Here is a 15,718-nt window from a genome sequence, read left to right as displayed (position 1 = left end):
TCTCTCTCTCTCTCTCTCTCTCTCTCTCTCTCTCTCTCTCTCTCTCTCTCTCTCCCTCTCTCCCTCTCTCCCTCTCTCTCTGTCTCCCTTTCCCTCTCTCCCTCTCTCCCTCTCCTTCTCTCCCTCTATTCCCCTCTCTCCTCCTCTGTATGTTTGTGTGTGTGTGTGAGCACGCACGCATATGCATTTCTTTCTGAAATCTATTGTTATTCAGAGAAATTTCAACAACACTGCTGGAAGTTCATGAGTTTCCCTTGAACTTTCACACTATCCTTATGCAATCTCCTTCCTTATCAGTGTCTCCTACCCAGGGTTCAGTTGCTCCATTGTTTCCACTTGACACATCTTTGTCCCTCCTTCATCTATTCCATCACTTTCACTCATTCAACACTTCTGACCACCTGCTTAATGCCAAGCAGTACACTTCTCCCTTAATTCTTCTTTAGATCTTTGTCTTTTACCTTTCGTCTTCTCCTCTTCTTTTCTAAAACATCCCTCTTCATTCTATTTCTTTTATCCAAAAGATAAAATAATATTGCTCACCCTGTAGTCCCAGCACTTGTAAGGTTGAAGCAGAAAGATTGTTACAAGTTGAAGGCTGCTTATTATAAGTGTATTTGCTTTCCAATGACTATACCATGACCTCCTTATAGTTAAATACATGTGTTATTGTATTGTATGGTGACCTTAATTTTAGTCAGTTTCCTGTTAATTAATAATCACTTGAACTCATTTCCTATGTTTTACATGACTATCACCAGTACAAAATAATTTCCTTATGATACTGAGCAGAATTCTTGGCACATATATTTGCCATAAATTTGATAACTATTTTTGTTTTTCTTCAATAGTTAATATTAGTCAAGTAAAGAGCAGGGTAGGGAAGAGTTACAAGAGGAGAGACTATAGGGGAAAGTGACTTCCTAAATGTGACTGCTTAGACATAATGTTGCTCGAAGTCAGCTAGACCATGAACTAACGACCCCTCTGCTGTTACAGCTATTGAGCGCTTGACCCGGGAGGAAGACCCTCTGATCAAGTTGTTGGCAGAAAAAACCCATAAACTTTTTAAGGAAATGGCCAATCGAATGGCCTCTTCAACAATCAAACAAACCTTCCGAAAATGGGTTAAGATGTTCCGTACCAAAAAACTGAAGCTCATTTATGATGTGGCCAATATTATGGCCCTCAAAGAGAATGGTACAGAAACCATTAGACTAAATAGTCTGATAGAGTATAATTTGGAGATATCCAATGAGCAATACAGAGACATTGATGAAGATTTTCCGAAGTATAATGTGAAGAAAGTTGAATATTTTACTTAAGAAGAAGCAAATGTCCCTTGCCTCTGAATAACCTCAGTCTGTGCTTAAATCCTTTTCTGAGGAATATTAAAAGTTATCACTAGTCATTTTAATTTTATATTAAAAGATATAAATTTGAACATTCTGCCACCTGTCTGCCAATGATCCAAACCCTATATCATACAACACTGGTAAACCTGAGGTACATTTTTATGCTTTCTTAATCAAAGTGGGTGGGCACTGCTGCTGTCTTGTCCTAACATCCTGATTGAAAATATCTCTCAGTACCGTCTCTAGTGCTCTATTTTCCAAGTCACAACTTTGCCTGCTTTCCACCAGAGACAAGCAGGCAAGACCCTGCCCCAAACCCTTGCTGATCAAGTCCCCTTAAAGCACACCCAGTAGCCTTAAACTTCACCCCATACCTGGACTCCACCTGAAGCACAAGAAAATGACTTTAAATATAATATCTTCTTCCCTCATTAATTTGTTTACTTATTCATTCACTTTACAACTCAATTTCAGCCTCCCTCACCTACCAGTGCCCTCCTTACATGGCCCCTTCCCCTATCCCCTTTCCTTCACAGCTGAGAAGGGAGAGGTCCCTCCTGGGAGCCAACCCACCCTGGTACCTCAAGTCACTGACGATAGGAAGACAGTCCAGTTAGGGGAGCAGGATCCACAGGCAGGTAACACCGTCAGGGTAAGTCCCCACTACAGTTGTTGGGAGACCTGCATGAAGACCGAACTTCATATCTGCTACATATGTGTAGATGACCTTGGCCTGGCCCATATATGCTCTTTGGTTGGTGGTTCAATCTCAGGGAGCCCCTGTGGGCCCAGGTTAGTTGACCCTGTTGGTTTTCTGGAGGTTCTATCCTCTGGGTTTCTCAATTCTTCCCCCAACTCTTCCACAAGATTTCCTGGGCTCTGTCTAATATTTGGCTGTGGGTCTCTGTGCCTATTTTGGTTAGCTTCTGAGTGGAGCCTCTCAGAGAAGTTATTTTCCTGTCTCTGAGTCCAGGCTGACAGATATAAACATAGCCAAAGGCTCCAAGGTAGTTGAAAGAGGGAAGCAGGATACCATATAGATCTTGTAAGGACAGCACAGCACATTCTCTCCCACCCACCCCCAATTAGCAGAGATTGCTAATACATTTATTTATATTCATCTCACTCACGTCATCTGTGTATCCAAGCTAACAGTAATCGATGAAGTGTCAACAGTGTCTTCATGTGTTGCATCATCTTGACAGGTCTTTGACCAACAATGAAGCAGTCATTGTGGGAGTTGTTTCCTCCATCCATACATAGTCTATGGAGACATGACTGACTGGCACATTCATCAAAGTTGAGTTCACTATGGTCTCCAAGAAATCCAGGTGTATAGTCACAGAAGTGAGTCCCAAGAGCATCCTGACACATGGCACCATGTGGATATGGCTAGGATCCACATTCATCAACTTCTAACTCATAGTTCACACCAGAATACACTTGAAGACAAACACATATGTATCTTCCTATCTTGTGGGCATACAGCCTTATTCATGCAGGGATCAGAAACACATTAATCCACTTCCAAGTCATAATGCCTGCCTAAGAATCTAAACACACAGAAGCAGGAATAGTCTTTGATTCCATCCTGGCACACAGCCCCATTGTGACAAAGGCTTAGAAGCATACTCTTTGTAAGCTGTCTCACAGAACCTTCCAGCATGTCCAGCAGGGCAGATGCAGATAGGGTGCTCAGGGTCTTCATGACAGGTGCCTCATGTTGACAGGTGTTCTCTCCACAGGAATTAGTGGCAGTTTCACAGGACAGTCCACTGTATACAGGAGGCACAGGTAGCCTCTTTCTTCTAGGATATTCATACATGTGGCAATTCCTTGACAGGGACTAGAGAAACAAGGTTCTTTTATATCTTCACAGTCTTCATCCAAATCATTTGCTATGCTAAGCAACAAGTGTTGTCTTGTGGAAGGATAACAATTACTTTGTTTTATCAAGAATTTAAGAGATATTTGGTATTGTTTTTATTGGAAAATGGATCCTGGCTCCTCAAGTCACTACAGGACAGAGTAGACAATACACTTAAAGGATTAGAATTCACAGGCAGGCAACACATCAGGGTAAGTCCCCACTACAGTTGTTGGAGAACCCACATAAAGACCAAGCTGTAAATCTGCCACATATTTGCAGGGGACCTTATATACTTTTTGGTTGGTATTTCAGTCTCTTGGAGCCCCATAGGTTCAGGTTAGTTTATTCTGTTGGTCTTGTGGAGTCCCTATCCCCTCTGGGACCATCAATTCTTCCCACAACTCTTCCACAAGACTTCTCATGCTCTGTCTAATGTTTGGCTGTGGGTCTTTGCATCTGTTTTGGTCAACTGCTGTGTGGAGCCTCTCTGAGGGCAGTTATACTAGGCAATACAAGATGACAGAGGCCTTCAAAGGGGAAACAAATAATCCTCTTAAAGAAAAATAGGAAAATACAATCAAGCAGGCAAAGGTTATGAATAAAACTATTCAAGACCTGAAAATGGAAATAGAAGGAATGAAGAAAATACATACTGAGGTGATTCTGGAGATGGAAAACCTAGGAAAGAGAACAGGAACTAGAAATACAAGTATCACCAACAGAATACAAAGACAGAAGAGAGACTCTCATGTGTAGAAGATGCAATAGAATAAATTGATACATTGGTCAAAGAAAAGAAAATGCTAAATGTAAAAAGTTTCCAACATGAATATTTAGCAAAAATGTTGGGGACATTATGGAAGGACCAAACTTAAGAATAACAGGGAAAAAGATTCCCAGCTCAAAGGCCCAGAAAATACCTTCACCAAGATCATAGAAGACAATTTCCCTAATCTAAAGAAAAAAATGCCTATAAACATACAAGAAGCTTACCAAATAGATTGAACCAAATACGTTGGTTCAAAAACCATAAAAGAAAATCCATCCACCACATAATAATCAAAACACTAAATGAACAGATAAAAGAAAGAATATTAAAAGCTGAAAGGGAGAGAGGCCAAGTAACATATGAAACTAGACCTATCAGAATTACCCCAAACTTCTCAACAGAGACTCTAAAAACCAGAAGAGTCCAAGCAGATGTTTTACAGTCTGTGAGAGACCATATATGTCATTGCAAACTACTACACCAAGTAAAATTTTCAATCACCATAATGGAGAAAACCAGATATCCTGTGACAAAAATCAAATTTAAACAATATCTTTCCATAAATCCAGCCCTACAGAAGGTAATAGAAAGGAAACTCCAACATAAGGAGAATAACTACACCCAAGAAAACACAAGAAATAATTTCAACTACATCACAACCACAGGAAGGTGATCTCTCTTTCTCTATCTGTCTCTATCTCTCTTTCTCTCTCTCAACATACATACACACACACACACACACACACACCACCAACATCAAAAAGGAGGAGGGGGGATGAGATAGGGAGGTTCTAGGGATGGAAATAAGGAAAGGGGATGACATCTGAAATATAAATAAATAAAATATTCAATAAAAAAAACAATAAAGACAGACATTACCTCAGAGTAAAGGGCTGGAAACAAGCTTTCCAAGCAAATGGACCCAAGAAGTGGAGTAGCTGTTCTAATATCTAATAAAATAGACGTTCAACCAAAAGCAATCAAAAGATATGGGGAAGAAAACCTCATTCTCATCAAGGAAAAATCCAACAAGATGATGTCTCAATTCTGAACATCTATGCCCCAAATGGAAGGACACCCACACATTAATAAAAGAAACATTACTAAAGCTTAAATCACACATTGAACCTCATATATTAATAGTAGGAGAATTCAACATACCACTCTCACTAATGGACAGGTCATTGAGACAGAAACTAAACCAAGAAATAATGAAACTAACAGAGACTATAAATCAAATGGACATAACATACCTACAGAACCCAAACACAAAAGAATATATCTTCTTCTCAGCACCTCATGGAATCTTCACTAAAACTGACCATACACTCAGTAACAAAGCAAGTCTCGACAGATAAAAGAAGGTTGAAAGAACACCTTGCATGTTATAAGCTCTCAATGGATTAAACCTGGACTTTAACAACAACAAAAACAGCAAAAAGCCTACAAACTCATGGAAACGGAACAACTCTCTACTTAATGACCACTGGGTCAAAGAAGAAATAAAGAAATTAAAGACTCTTGAATTCAATGAAATGAAGGGACAACATGCCTAAACTTATGAGACACAATGAAAGCAGTGCTAAGAGGAACATTCATAGCTCTAAGTGCCTTCTTAAAGAAATTGGAGAGATTTCATACTAGCAACTTAACATCACCACTGAAAGCTCTACAACAAAAGGAAGCGAACACACTCAACAAGTGTAGATGACAGGGAATAATCAAACTCAGTGCTGAAATCAACCAATTAGAAACAAAGAGAATAATACAAAGGGTCGAGTAATACAAGAACTGGTTCTTTAAGAAAATCAACAAGATAGGCAAATCCTTAGCTAAGTTAACTAAAAGCCATAGAGACAGAATCTAAACTAACAAAATCAGAAATGAAATAGGGAACATAACAGACACTGAGGGGATCCACAGAATTATTAGGTCTTACTTCAAAAGCTTGTGTTCCACAAAATTGGAAAATCTAATTGAAATGGAAATTTTCTGGATAGATTCCACTGACCAAAGTTAAATCAAGATCAGGTAGATAATCTAAATAGTCTCATAACCCCTAAGGAAATAAAAGCAAAAATTAAGAGTCTCCCAACCAAAATAAGCCCAGTGTCAAATGGTTTTAGCTAGGAATTCTACCATACTTTCAGAAAAGAGTTAATACAAATACTCTTTAAATTATCCACAAAATAGAAACAGAAGGAACACTGCCAAATTCATTTTATAAGGTGTAGGAGAAGCTAAGGTGGGAGGAGTAAGGAGAGGAAGAGGAGGAGGAGGGAGCTAGAGAGAGCAGAGATGTAGGAGGATGGAGAACCACACAGGTATGGAGAGCAGTTGTGGGTAACAACATTCATTTAGGTTAGCTAACTGAGAAACAACTCTCTTTGTATGGGCATATTGTTATTGAGCATTACCAAACATATAAAGCCTTTGATTAACCTTTACCAATTAGAGTCTCATTTTTCTACCAGGCCTACATGGATGGTGGTATGGTCTGGGCAATGTCCAGCATGGAAGATTGGCAGAGCCATCTCCCATGCTTGGGTCTCATGGGTGGCAGGGTTGTTGTTTCTGGCTGGCTGTTTCTAGCTGTGGCACGCACGTGGCCTCCGGCTGAGAAACTTGGTGGCTAAGCTAGACAGAGCCACTGCAGCTTAGATAGCCAGTTTGACTGTTGGCCGATTTTTAAATATTTACTGCAACAATGAGACCACAGTCACTCGGACACCTAAACCATTCAAAGACTCAACCAAGAAAGAGAATTTTAGATCAAGTCCCATTATGAACATTGATACAAAAATACTCAACAAAATTCTTGCAAACCAAATACAAGTGCAGATCAAAAACTTCATCTACCATAATTAAGTTTGTTTCATCCCAGAAATGCAGAGATGGCTCAACATAACAAAAATCCATCAATGTAAATCAGTGTAATCCACCATATAAAAAAACTAGAAGAAAAAAAAGGCATAACCATGTCATTAGATACCATGTCATGAGAAACACCTTGACAAAATCCAATACACCTTAATGATAAAAGTCTTAGAAATATCAGGGGTACAGGACACATAGCTAAACACAATAAAGATAATATACAGCAAGCTGATAGCCAACAGTAAATTAAATGGAGAGAAACTTAAACAAATCCACTAAAATCAGAAATGAGACAAGAATGTGCTCTCTCTCTCTCTCTCTCTCTCTCTCTCTCTCTCTCTCTCTCTCCATATCTCTTCAATATACTATTTGAAGTTCTAGCTAGAACAATAAGACATCTAATGGAGTTCAAGGGAATAAAATTAGAAATTCATCAAAAGTATTGCTATTTGTTGATGTTATGAGAGTATACATAAGTGACTCCAAAAATTCTACCAAAGAACTCCTACAGTTAGCTGATATGCAACCTACAGCAAAGTGGCTGGGTACAAAATTAACTTTAAAAAATCAGTAGCTGTCCTATTTACAAACATTATACAGGCTGAGAAAGAAATAAGGGAAACACAACACCCTTCACAATAGCCACAAATAATAACAAATATCTTGGTATAATTACACACGCAAGTGAAAGACATGTATGTCAAGAACTTCAAATCTTTGAAGAAAAAAATTGATGAAGATATCGCAAAATGAAAATAACTCCCATACTATGGATTAACATAGTAAAAATGGTCATCCAACCAAAAGCAGTCCACAGATTCAATGGAATTCCCATCAAAATTCCAACACAATTCTTTACATAGCTTTAAAGAACAATACCCAACTTCATATGAAAAAAAATAAAAAACAGGATATCTAAAACAATCCTGTACAATAAAAGAACTTCTTGAGGTATTACCATCCCTGATCTCAAGCTGTACTACAGGACAATATTAAAAAAAAAAAAAACCTGCATGGTATTGGCATAAAACAAGACAAGTTGATCAGTGGAATCACACTGAAGATCCAGAAGTAAATCTACACACCAACAGACACTTGATTTTTGACCAAGAAGCCAAATTGTACAATGGAAAAAAGAAAGCATCTTCAACAAGCAGCGCTGGTCTAACCTAGATGTCTGCATGTGGAAGAATGTAAATAGATATGTATTTATCACCCTGAATAAAACTAAAGTCTGAGTAGATCAAAGACCTTAGCATAAAACTAGGTACATTAAATCTGAGAGCAGAGAAAGTGGGAAATTGTCCTGAACTCATTTGTACAAAAGACAAGTTCCTGAACAGAACACCAACAGCTCAGGCACTAAGATAGGCAATTGATAACTAGGTCTTTGTGAAACTGAAAAGCTTCTGTAAGGCAAAGGATACTATCAAAAGGACAAAACTGCAGTCTACAGAATGGGAAAAGATTTTCACCAACTTCACATCTGACAGAGAGCTGATATCCAAAATAGATAAAAGAACTAAAGAAATGAGACATCACCAACCAAATAACCCAATTTTTAAAATGGGTTACAGATCTAAACAGAAAATTCTCAACAGAGGAATCTCTAATAGCCAAGAAGCACTTTTAAAAAAATGTTCAACATCCTTAGTTATCAGGGAAATGTAAATCAAATTTAGGCTCTGAAATAATATTTTATCGTATATACAACAGAGTATCTAATATCAAAAACTCAAGTGACAGTTCATACCAGCAAGGATGTGGAACAAGAGGAACACTCCTCCATTGCTGGTGGGAGCAAAAACGTATGCAACCACTTTGGAAATCATTTTGTTGCTTTCTCAGAAAATTAGGACTAGATCTGCCTCAAGACCCAGCTATAGCACTCCTAGGCATATACCCAAAAGATGCTCCACCATCCCACAAGGACACTTGCTCCAACATAGCAGCTTTATTTGTGCTAGCCAGAAACTGGAAACAACCTAGATGTCTCTCACCCAAAGAATGAATAAAAAACATGTAGTACAATTACACAACGAAGTATTACTCAGTCATTAAGAAACAACGACACCATGAAATTTGCAGGCAAATGGATGGAACTAGAAAAGATCATCCTGAGTGATGTAACTCAGACACATGGTTTGTACTCACTTGTAAGTGGATATTATTCATAAAGTATAGGATAACCATGTTACAAAGCATAAATCCAAAGAAGCTAATAAGTGACAAGGAGGGCCCAAGACAGGATGCTTGAATCTCATAGAGAAGGGGAAAAGACTGGATATCATGGGGACGATGGAGAGAGAGTACTGGTTTGGGAAGGGGTAAGGAAAAGAACAATAGGGAAAAGTTGGGGAAGAGAGTACTGGGAGAGACAACTGGATTGTCTCAGTGCACCACTGAGACAAGCTAAAAATCGAGGACAATGGAAATTCCCAGGACTTCATGAGGGGAGTTCTAGCTAAGACTCTTAGCAATGGAAAATATGGAGCCTGAACCAGCTAGCTCCTATAATGAAGCAGGACTTCATGAGGGACTGGGATACCAACCCACCCACAAAACCTTAGACCCACAATTTGTCCTGCCTACAAGATGTACAGGGGTAATAGGTGGAGAAGAATTTGAGGGAAGTGCTAACTAATAACTGGCCCAGCTTGAGACCCATCTCATGAGAAGGAGCCCACCCCTGACACTATTAATGATATTCTACTATTCTTGCAGACTAGGAGCCTAGCATAACTGTCATCAGAGAGGCTTCACTCAGCAACTAGAATGGAAACAGATGCAGGGATTCATGGCTAAACATTGAGCAGAGCTTGGGGACTCCTGTGGAAGAGGGGTGGAAGGATAGAAGGAGCCAGAGGGGTCAAAGACCACAATAAAACCACAGAATCAACTAACCTAGGCTCATAGGAACTCAGAGAGACTGAACTTCCAACCAGAGAGTACATCTGCCTGTAAGACACTGAGGGTCCCTGATGCCAGTTGGCTTTGATTGGTTAAGTAAAGTTGGCTGCAGCCAATGGCTGGGCAGGGAGACAGAGGTGGGACTTTAGATTTCCAAGGCAAGGGAGAAGGAAAAGGAAGGAGTTTGGAGAATCACCACAACAAGATGGGGAAGCAGAGAGATCAGATTTGAGGGAGCAGGAGAGAAAGCATCCAGCCATGTAAGAGTCAGGGAAGGAGCCCAAAGGGCCATTTCTCTGATAGCATTTCTCAGGTAGAAAGAGTGGCCCAGAGTTTAAGCTGCTTAAGGCATATTAAAAACAAGGCTGTGTGTGTGTGTGTGTGTATGTGTGTGTGTGTGTGTCTTTCATTAGTGAATTCAAAACATCTGGAGGATGGCAAGAATTGAGCACACATCCACTGGGGAGGTTAGAGCAGATTAACTCACTATTACTTCAGGATACTTTTTTCTAACTGGGCTGTCTTATCTATCCTCAATAGAAAAGATATTGCTAGTCTTACTACAACTAGATATGCTAAGGCTGGTCTATATCCATGGGAGGTCTTCCTTCTTCTGAGAAAAAGGGGAGGAGGAGTGGATGGGGGGCAAGGTAGGGAATTGAGAGGGACTAGGAAGAGAGGAGAGAGAAGCTGTGACCCAGATGTAAAATAAATGAATAATTTTTGATAAATGTCCCCCAAAAAGAAAAGAAAGTATTTGTCATCACATTTATCAGATTATATTAAAATAATTTTTCTTCTGTCTTAAAAAACTAAAGTTTATTCAACACTACCATCTTATCTTCCATTTTGATATTTTGATGTGTGCTCTAAGACTCACGGTGCCTTGCACCTGATGTACAAATACCTAGCGAACACTTGCCAGATGAGTTAAATGTCAATCAAAAGTATTTACCTTCATACTTTGGTGATTTCTTCACATACTTGTCCTACTTGGCAGAAGTAAGAAACAACTGGTTATGTGAAAGAGAACTGACAGACACAGTTTGTGTTAATCACATCTGAGGTATTTTACATGCCTCTGGCCATCTCTAATGCTCATGGTGATAATTTACAACAAACCATGTTATTCCAGGATTACAGAGAATAAAACCTCTATAAGATTTGACAAAGAGCCTAGAGCTTGAGCCAGGCAATTTGTACTGACAATCAGTCCTGTTAAACTCCGCAGAGCTATCTCTTCCCAAACATAGCTAGAGTTTGCCAGACTTCTTCCTATCTCATATCTGTGACATATTTCATCCAAAAGACTGAACTGCAAAAATGATTAATATGTTTGACAACCAGGTCTATGTTATCTGAAGAGTCTAGAAAGATACTTACATAACATGTTTCTTGAGAGTTTTTTTTAAATCATTATAAAATTGAATTATGGGTATCAACAGATGAATGATAAACTAATCATGGAATTATCTATAGTGGGATATTGTTAAATAAGTGAAATACTAACACATCAGCCTGAAAATATTGTATCAGTAAGTGATGAAATCACACAGTGCATGATTCCTTGTACATGAAATATCCTTAATACTTAAGCTTGTAATATTCCCCTATAAAATACCAGCAGAAGGCATGTTAGTTGGAGGCAGGAATTATGGAAGGAATTATGCAAGAAGGAAAATAGAAAAAAAGAAAAAGAGCCTGATAGGAAATTTCCATTGGGGGAGATGCAGAGACGGCCATCATACAACATTCTAAATGCACTAAATCCTACCAGACATAGTTTTCAAAATGATTAACTTTGTGTTGTATGAATATCAACATCAACTTTTTAAAGAGTGATAGAACACAGGCCCACTCCTCCTGAGTCATGGGAATCCTGACCCTGCGTGAGTCCTTTCAGCCTCCTTTGGAATGTACTCCATCCCATTCCTCCCAGGGGTGGTCATGGTCCAGGAAGACTCTCCCTGAAGCCTCTGGTATGTGACCTTAGGTGACCTTAGACAAAAGGGAAAACATTTGCATGCAGGTCCTCTCTGCTCATAGTGTCCTTACAATGTTCCAGGAAGATCAGCCTGTAGATATATATTTAAAATGACATCAGTATGAAGGTTAATGAGAATGGGAGAGCCCAAATCCACAAATGACTCCTTCTCCAGGCTGTGGGCACACTGTGGGGAGCAGTTAACTACCTGAGCTCAATTTTAACAGAGTGAGAATCTCTGTATATATTTTCAAAAAGGAAGAAAAACTATGGCTTCTCTATTCACTGTTAAGAAAGTACTTGTGAAGAGATTTCAAAGCAAACACTCCACCATGGAGGACATTAGTTACCCAGACCCCTCAGGGCCACAAATACTTATGGTCCATAGGACTAGATGTGATCAAAATTTCAGCAGTGGATGCTAAGCAGGAGAGAACACTCCAACTTCATCAGTTCTTAGCTGAAAGGAAATTAGTGCCCCACCCCCACAGGCTTGATTCCTTTTGGTGAACTCCGCCTACCAAGGCAGACAGAGGGCCCCTGGAGCATGGCAGAGCTGTCCTATCCCATTGCCAGAACGGATATCTGGATGGCTTCTTACAACACTCCACACCTATCAAGGTCTGCTACATCAAAGGGTCATTTGTCTTGTTTACATGTAAAGACCTCATGGAAACAAATCAGTGTCCACATATGCATCCTGTTCTTCTTTCAAAAACATATACCACCTTAAAGCATGAAAATACACTATTAAAGCTTGACCTTTGGCTATGAAACATCTCTACTAAAATGCAAAAACTTTACCTCAGGGAGCATGCAGTTAATCTTACAATTTGGCTGAACCAAGAAGCAACTGAAAGAAAATCAGTAGAGCATCGCTGTGAGTGATTTTCTTGATCAGTTTAACTAAAATTGGAAGATCAATCCTAAAGGTGGATAGCACCTTCCAATGGTAGGTCATATAAATAGAAGTCCAAGCAAGAGAGAAAAGCTTTGATTTTTGCCTTGTTGCCTTCATATTGTGATGGCAAGCTCATCTACCCTATGCTTATTTTGCTGCTGCTGCTGCTGCTGCTGCTGCTGCTGCTGCTGCTGCTGCTGCTACCATTCTTTGCTGACATTAGAACCCAGTATCTGTGACCTTCCAACATGAACTGAAGACCAGAGATTCCTCAGGAAGCCTCTACGTTTTTAGGACTACTGAGAAATCCACCCTCATGACCTGAACAGGTACTAAGCTCATTGTCTCTCCAGTGTGAATTCAGCCACTGTTGGACTGCCTGTACGCACATCTAAGAAATCCTGTCATAACAAATATTTATCCTAACAGCCTTAGGGACCCCTAGTATGGAACCTCTCTGGGACAGAATGAAGAGTATAACATGGTTGCCCCCACATTGCCAGAACATCTCTCTTCACTGGCATCCTGTTACTGCAGCTTCAGTTCTGCGGCCTCCCATGACATGTACACTCCTCAGTCATGTGAGTAATTGAGCCCACAATTCAATACCACTAACACCATGTTAGAGATGCATTCCAAACTCCTCAACTCCATTTTACACTGTTGGTTTTCATTTTTATTATTTTCAGCCTAACAGGATTCCTGGTACTGTCTGTTTTTTTGTTCTCATAGGCCTGTCCTCTACTATTATGATGCTGTATTCTTTGGCTCGTTCTTAAATTCCACCCCATTTTTTGTGTACTGCAAAGTAAGAGTTTGACAACTAAAACTATGAAATGGCATTGTTACAAGACATGTCTTTATTTAAGAGAAGTTAAAGTGTGATCCAGTTAACTATACTGAATTTAATGCATCTATTTTCAAACTGACATGTGCGTGTACAGTGTTATTAAACATATATGTTTAGAAATATATACCAAGAATACTTACAGTCTGGGCCCGAGCATAGAGCAGGTCACAGGCGGCAGCTCTGTACCCAACCCCAGAAAACCAAGAGAAAGAGGGACTCCCAGGAGCTTTAACTCAGGCAGCATCCCAGGTAAAATGAATCACCCGTGATGTCTGCTGTTAGAAGTTCTAATCCAGATGCTGGCCTCCGAACTTACACTACTCAGACCTTTGAAGGGCCACTGACAAGAACATCAAACAGCTAGAGATTGACATCACTAATCTGAAGAAATCCCTTGTTTCACTGTCTGAAGAGACCTCCTAAAATCGCAAAGATCCTTATTGGACTTGATTTACTCTATTACAATAGAAAATGCTGTGTACAGCTCTTGACTGTGTACAGCCCTTAAAGAAGAAGGTTGCCTTTACATAGACAAGACAAAGAGGGTTAAAGAGAGCATGAAATAGGTCAGTGAAGGCCCTAAGAAAAATCAGAGAGAGAAAGAGACAGATGAATGCTGGTACAAGAATTGGTTTTCAGCCTCTCCAAGGTTGTCAACACTATTTCCTCCCATCTTGGGACCATTATTTGGGTTCTTTTTCCTTTTTTCTGCTGGTCCCTGGCCCTCAAATAGGCGGACTAACTCTGTGATACAACAGATAAATAATTTGGTAGCAAAACCTACTCAGATACATTATCATAAGTTAGCTATGGAGGACCACGAGTCTCAAGATGAGGTTGTTACTTTATACAAGCTGTTCCCAAAACCCATCTCCACCCAACCTAAAAGGGGGGACTTCTGCCCCTAGACCAAGCAGAGAGGGGCCACCCAGAACCTGCTCTGAAAGGCGATCTGAATTCTTGCTTAGGCTGCGAGGCTAAGCACTGCAAGGGAATATAAATAAAAGATAAAAATATCTATCTGGGTTCCCTGAGGGACAAGCCTGACTGCATAGGGGTTGATGTCAAAAGTATCCCCTCTCCAGGAAAAAGACATTGGGATGGGTATGGCCCTCATGCCTCACTGGACAACAACAGGGGGACTGGAGCCATTACAAGGTCCCCTTCAAATACTGGAGGTCAGGCCTCTATCCCCGCCTTCACAAGTTTAGAATTGCCACAGCCCTTCTATACTTAGAGAAGGGAGGAGATGTCAGGGGCAGCCCTGCTTAGACACTGAAGGCCTAAAATCAGCCATAAGCCTAATATCAGCAATAGGCCTGTCATACATGTATACTAACACCAAGTCTTGGGTCTCAGTGGAAAAACATTGAAACAGATGGCTATAAGCTAATGTCAACAGGCAGCTTTTGTGGAAATTTACAAGCCTGAGTAGTCATAACCTTGTAAATAGGTAGCCTGGGCAGACAATACCAACTTAGATAAGGACAAGCGAGTCATAGGCAGAGTCATAGTGACTTGTCCCCTGAACCTTCACCCAGCTGATACCCGGTTCTGAAGATCTCTGTATTCCCCCTGAACACCCACACTCCATTGTCATTCCCTTCTCCACATCCTGCCTTTCTGTGTTTATAACCCCTGTGTGAATGAATTACGATTTGAGAAAAAATAAATTATAAAAAAATACTTAAAAAAAAAAAAGAAATATATACCAAAAGATTCATTAATATGTTTCAGAATCTGTTTAGAATAAATGAAATTTATAAGCACAAGCCTTTTTATTTTCACTGTTTGCTTTTAAATTTTATTTGTATATATTACTTTTCTGTGTATTATTCCAAGTCAGAATATAAATACTACAAGAGTGGACACTAAACTTCCTGACCACTGGAATCCCACATCCTACAGCAAAGACTATCATTTGAGAAGCACTCAGATACACATTGATCAAAAGAATCAATTTAAAACAAGTTATAGCCCTTGAAGAAATATAAAGCTATCTGCAGATCAGTATATTGGGAGGGTTTGGGGAGAAGGAAAGAAGTGTTATAATCTTAAAAATAAAAATCTGTTTGAAAAAGTCATCTGTTTTCCAAACATTCATCTATGAGCTCTTTGGTGATATGTACTGTGTTGTATTTGCCAGGTTCCTGGAACTTTGCAGAACTGATAAACCATACTAGGAACTAGATAAGTACTTTT

At 39.6% G+C, this 15,718-nt stretch overlaps 1 protein-coding gene across 1 annotated transcript in view; it reads left to right on the top strand.

Annotated features, from left to right (window-relative positions):
* The window catches only part of Mroh9 (maestro heat like repeat family member 9), a 48,102-nt gene extending 46,777 nt beyond the window's left edge, over positions 1-1,325 (top strand). The window contains exon 21 of the mRNA XM_028760217.1: positions 1,000-1,325. Coding sequence (XP_028616050.1) covers positions 1,000-1,325 — 326 coding nt within the window. The remainder of the gene's footprint in view (positions 1-999) is intronic.
* The last annotated feature ends 14,393 nt before the right edge of the window (positions 1,326-15,718 follow it).

The sequence above is a fragment of the Grammomys surdaster genome, unplaced genomic scaffold, assembly GCF_004785775.1.
Source record: "Grammomys surdaster isolate TR1022 unplaced genomic scaffold, NIH_TR_1.0 130, whole genome shotgun sequence".
Classification (NCBI taxonomy): Eukaryota; Metazoa; Chordata; class Mammalia; order Rodentia; family Muridae; genus Grammomys; species Grammomys surdaster.
The sequence above is the reverse complement of the archived record's forward strand: the minus strand, read 5'-3'. Positions and strand labels throughout refer to the sequence as shown.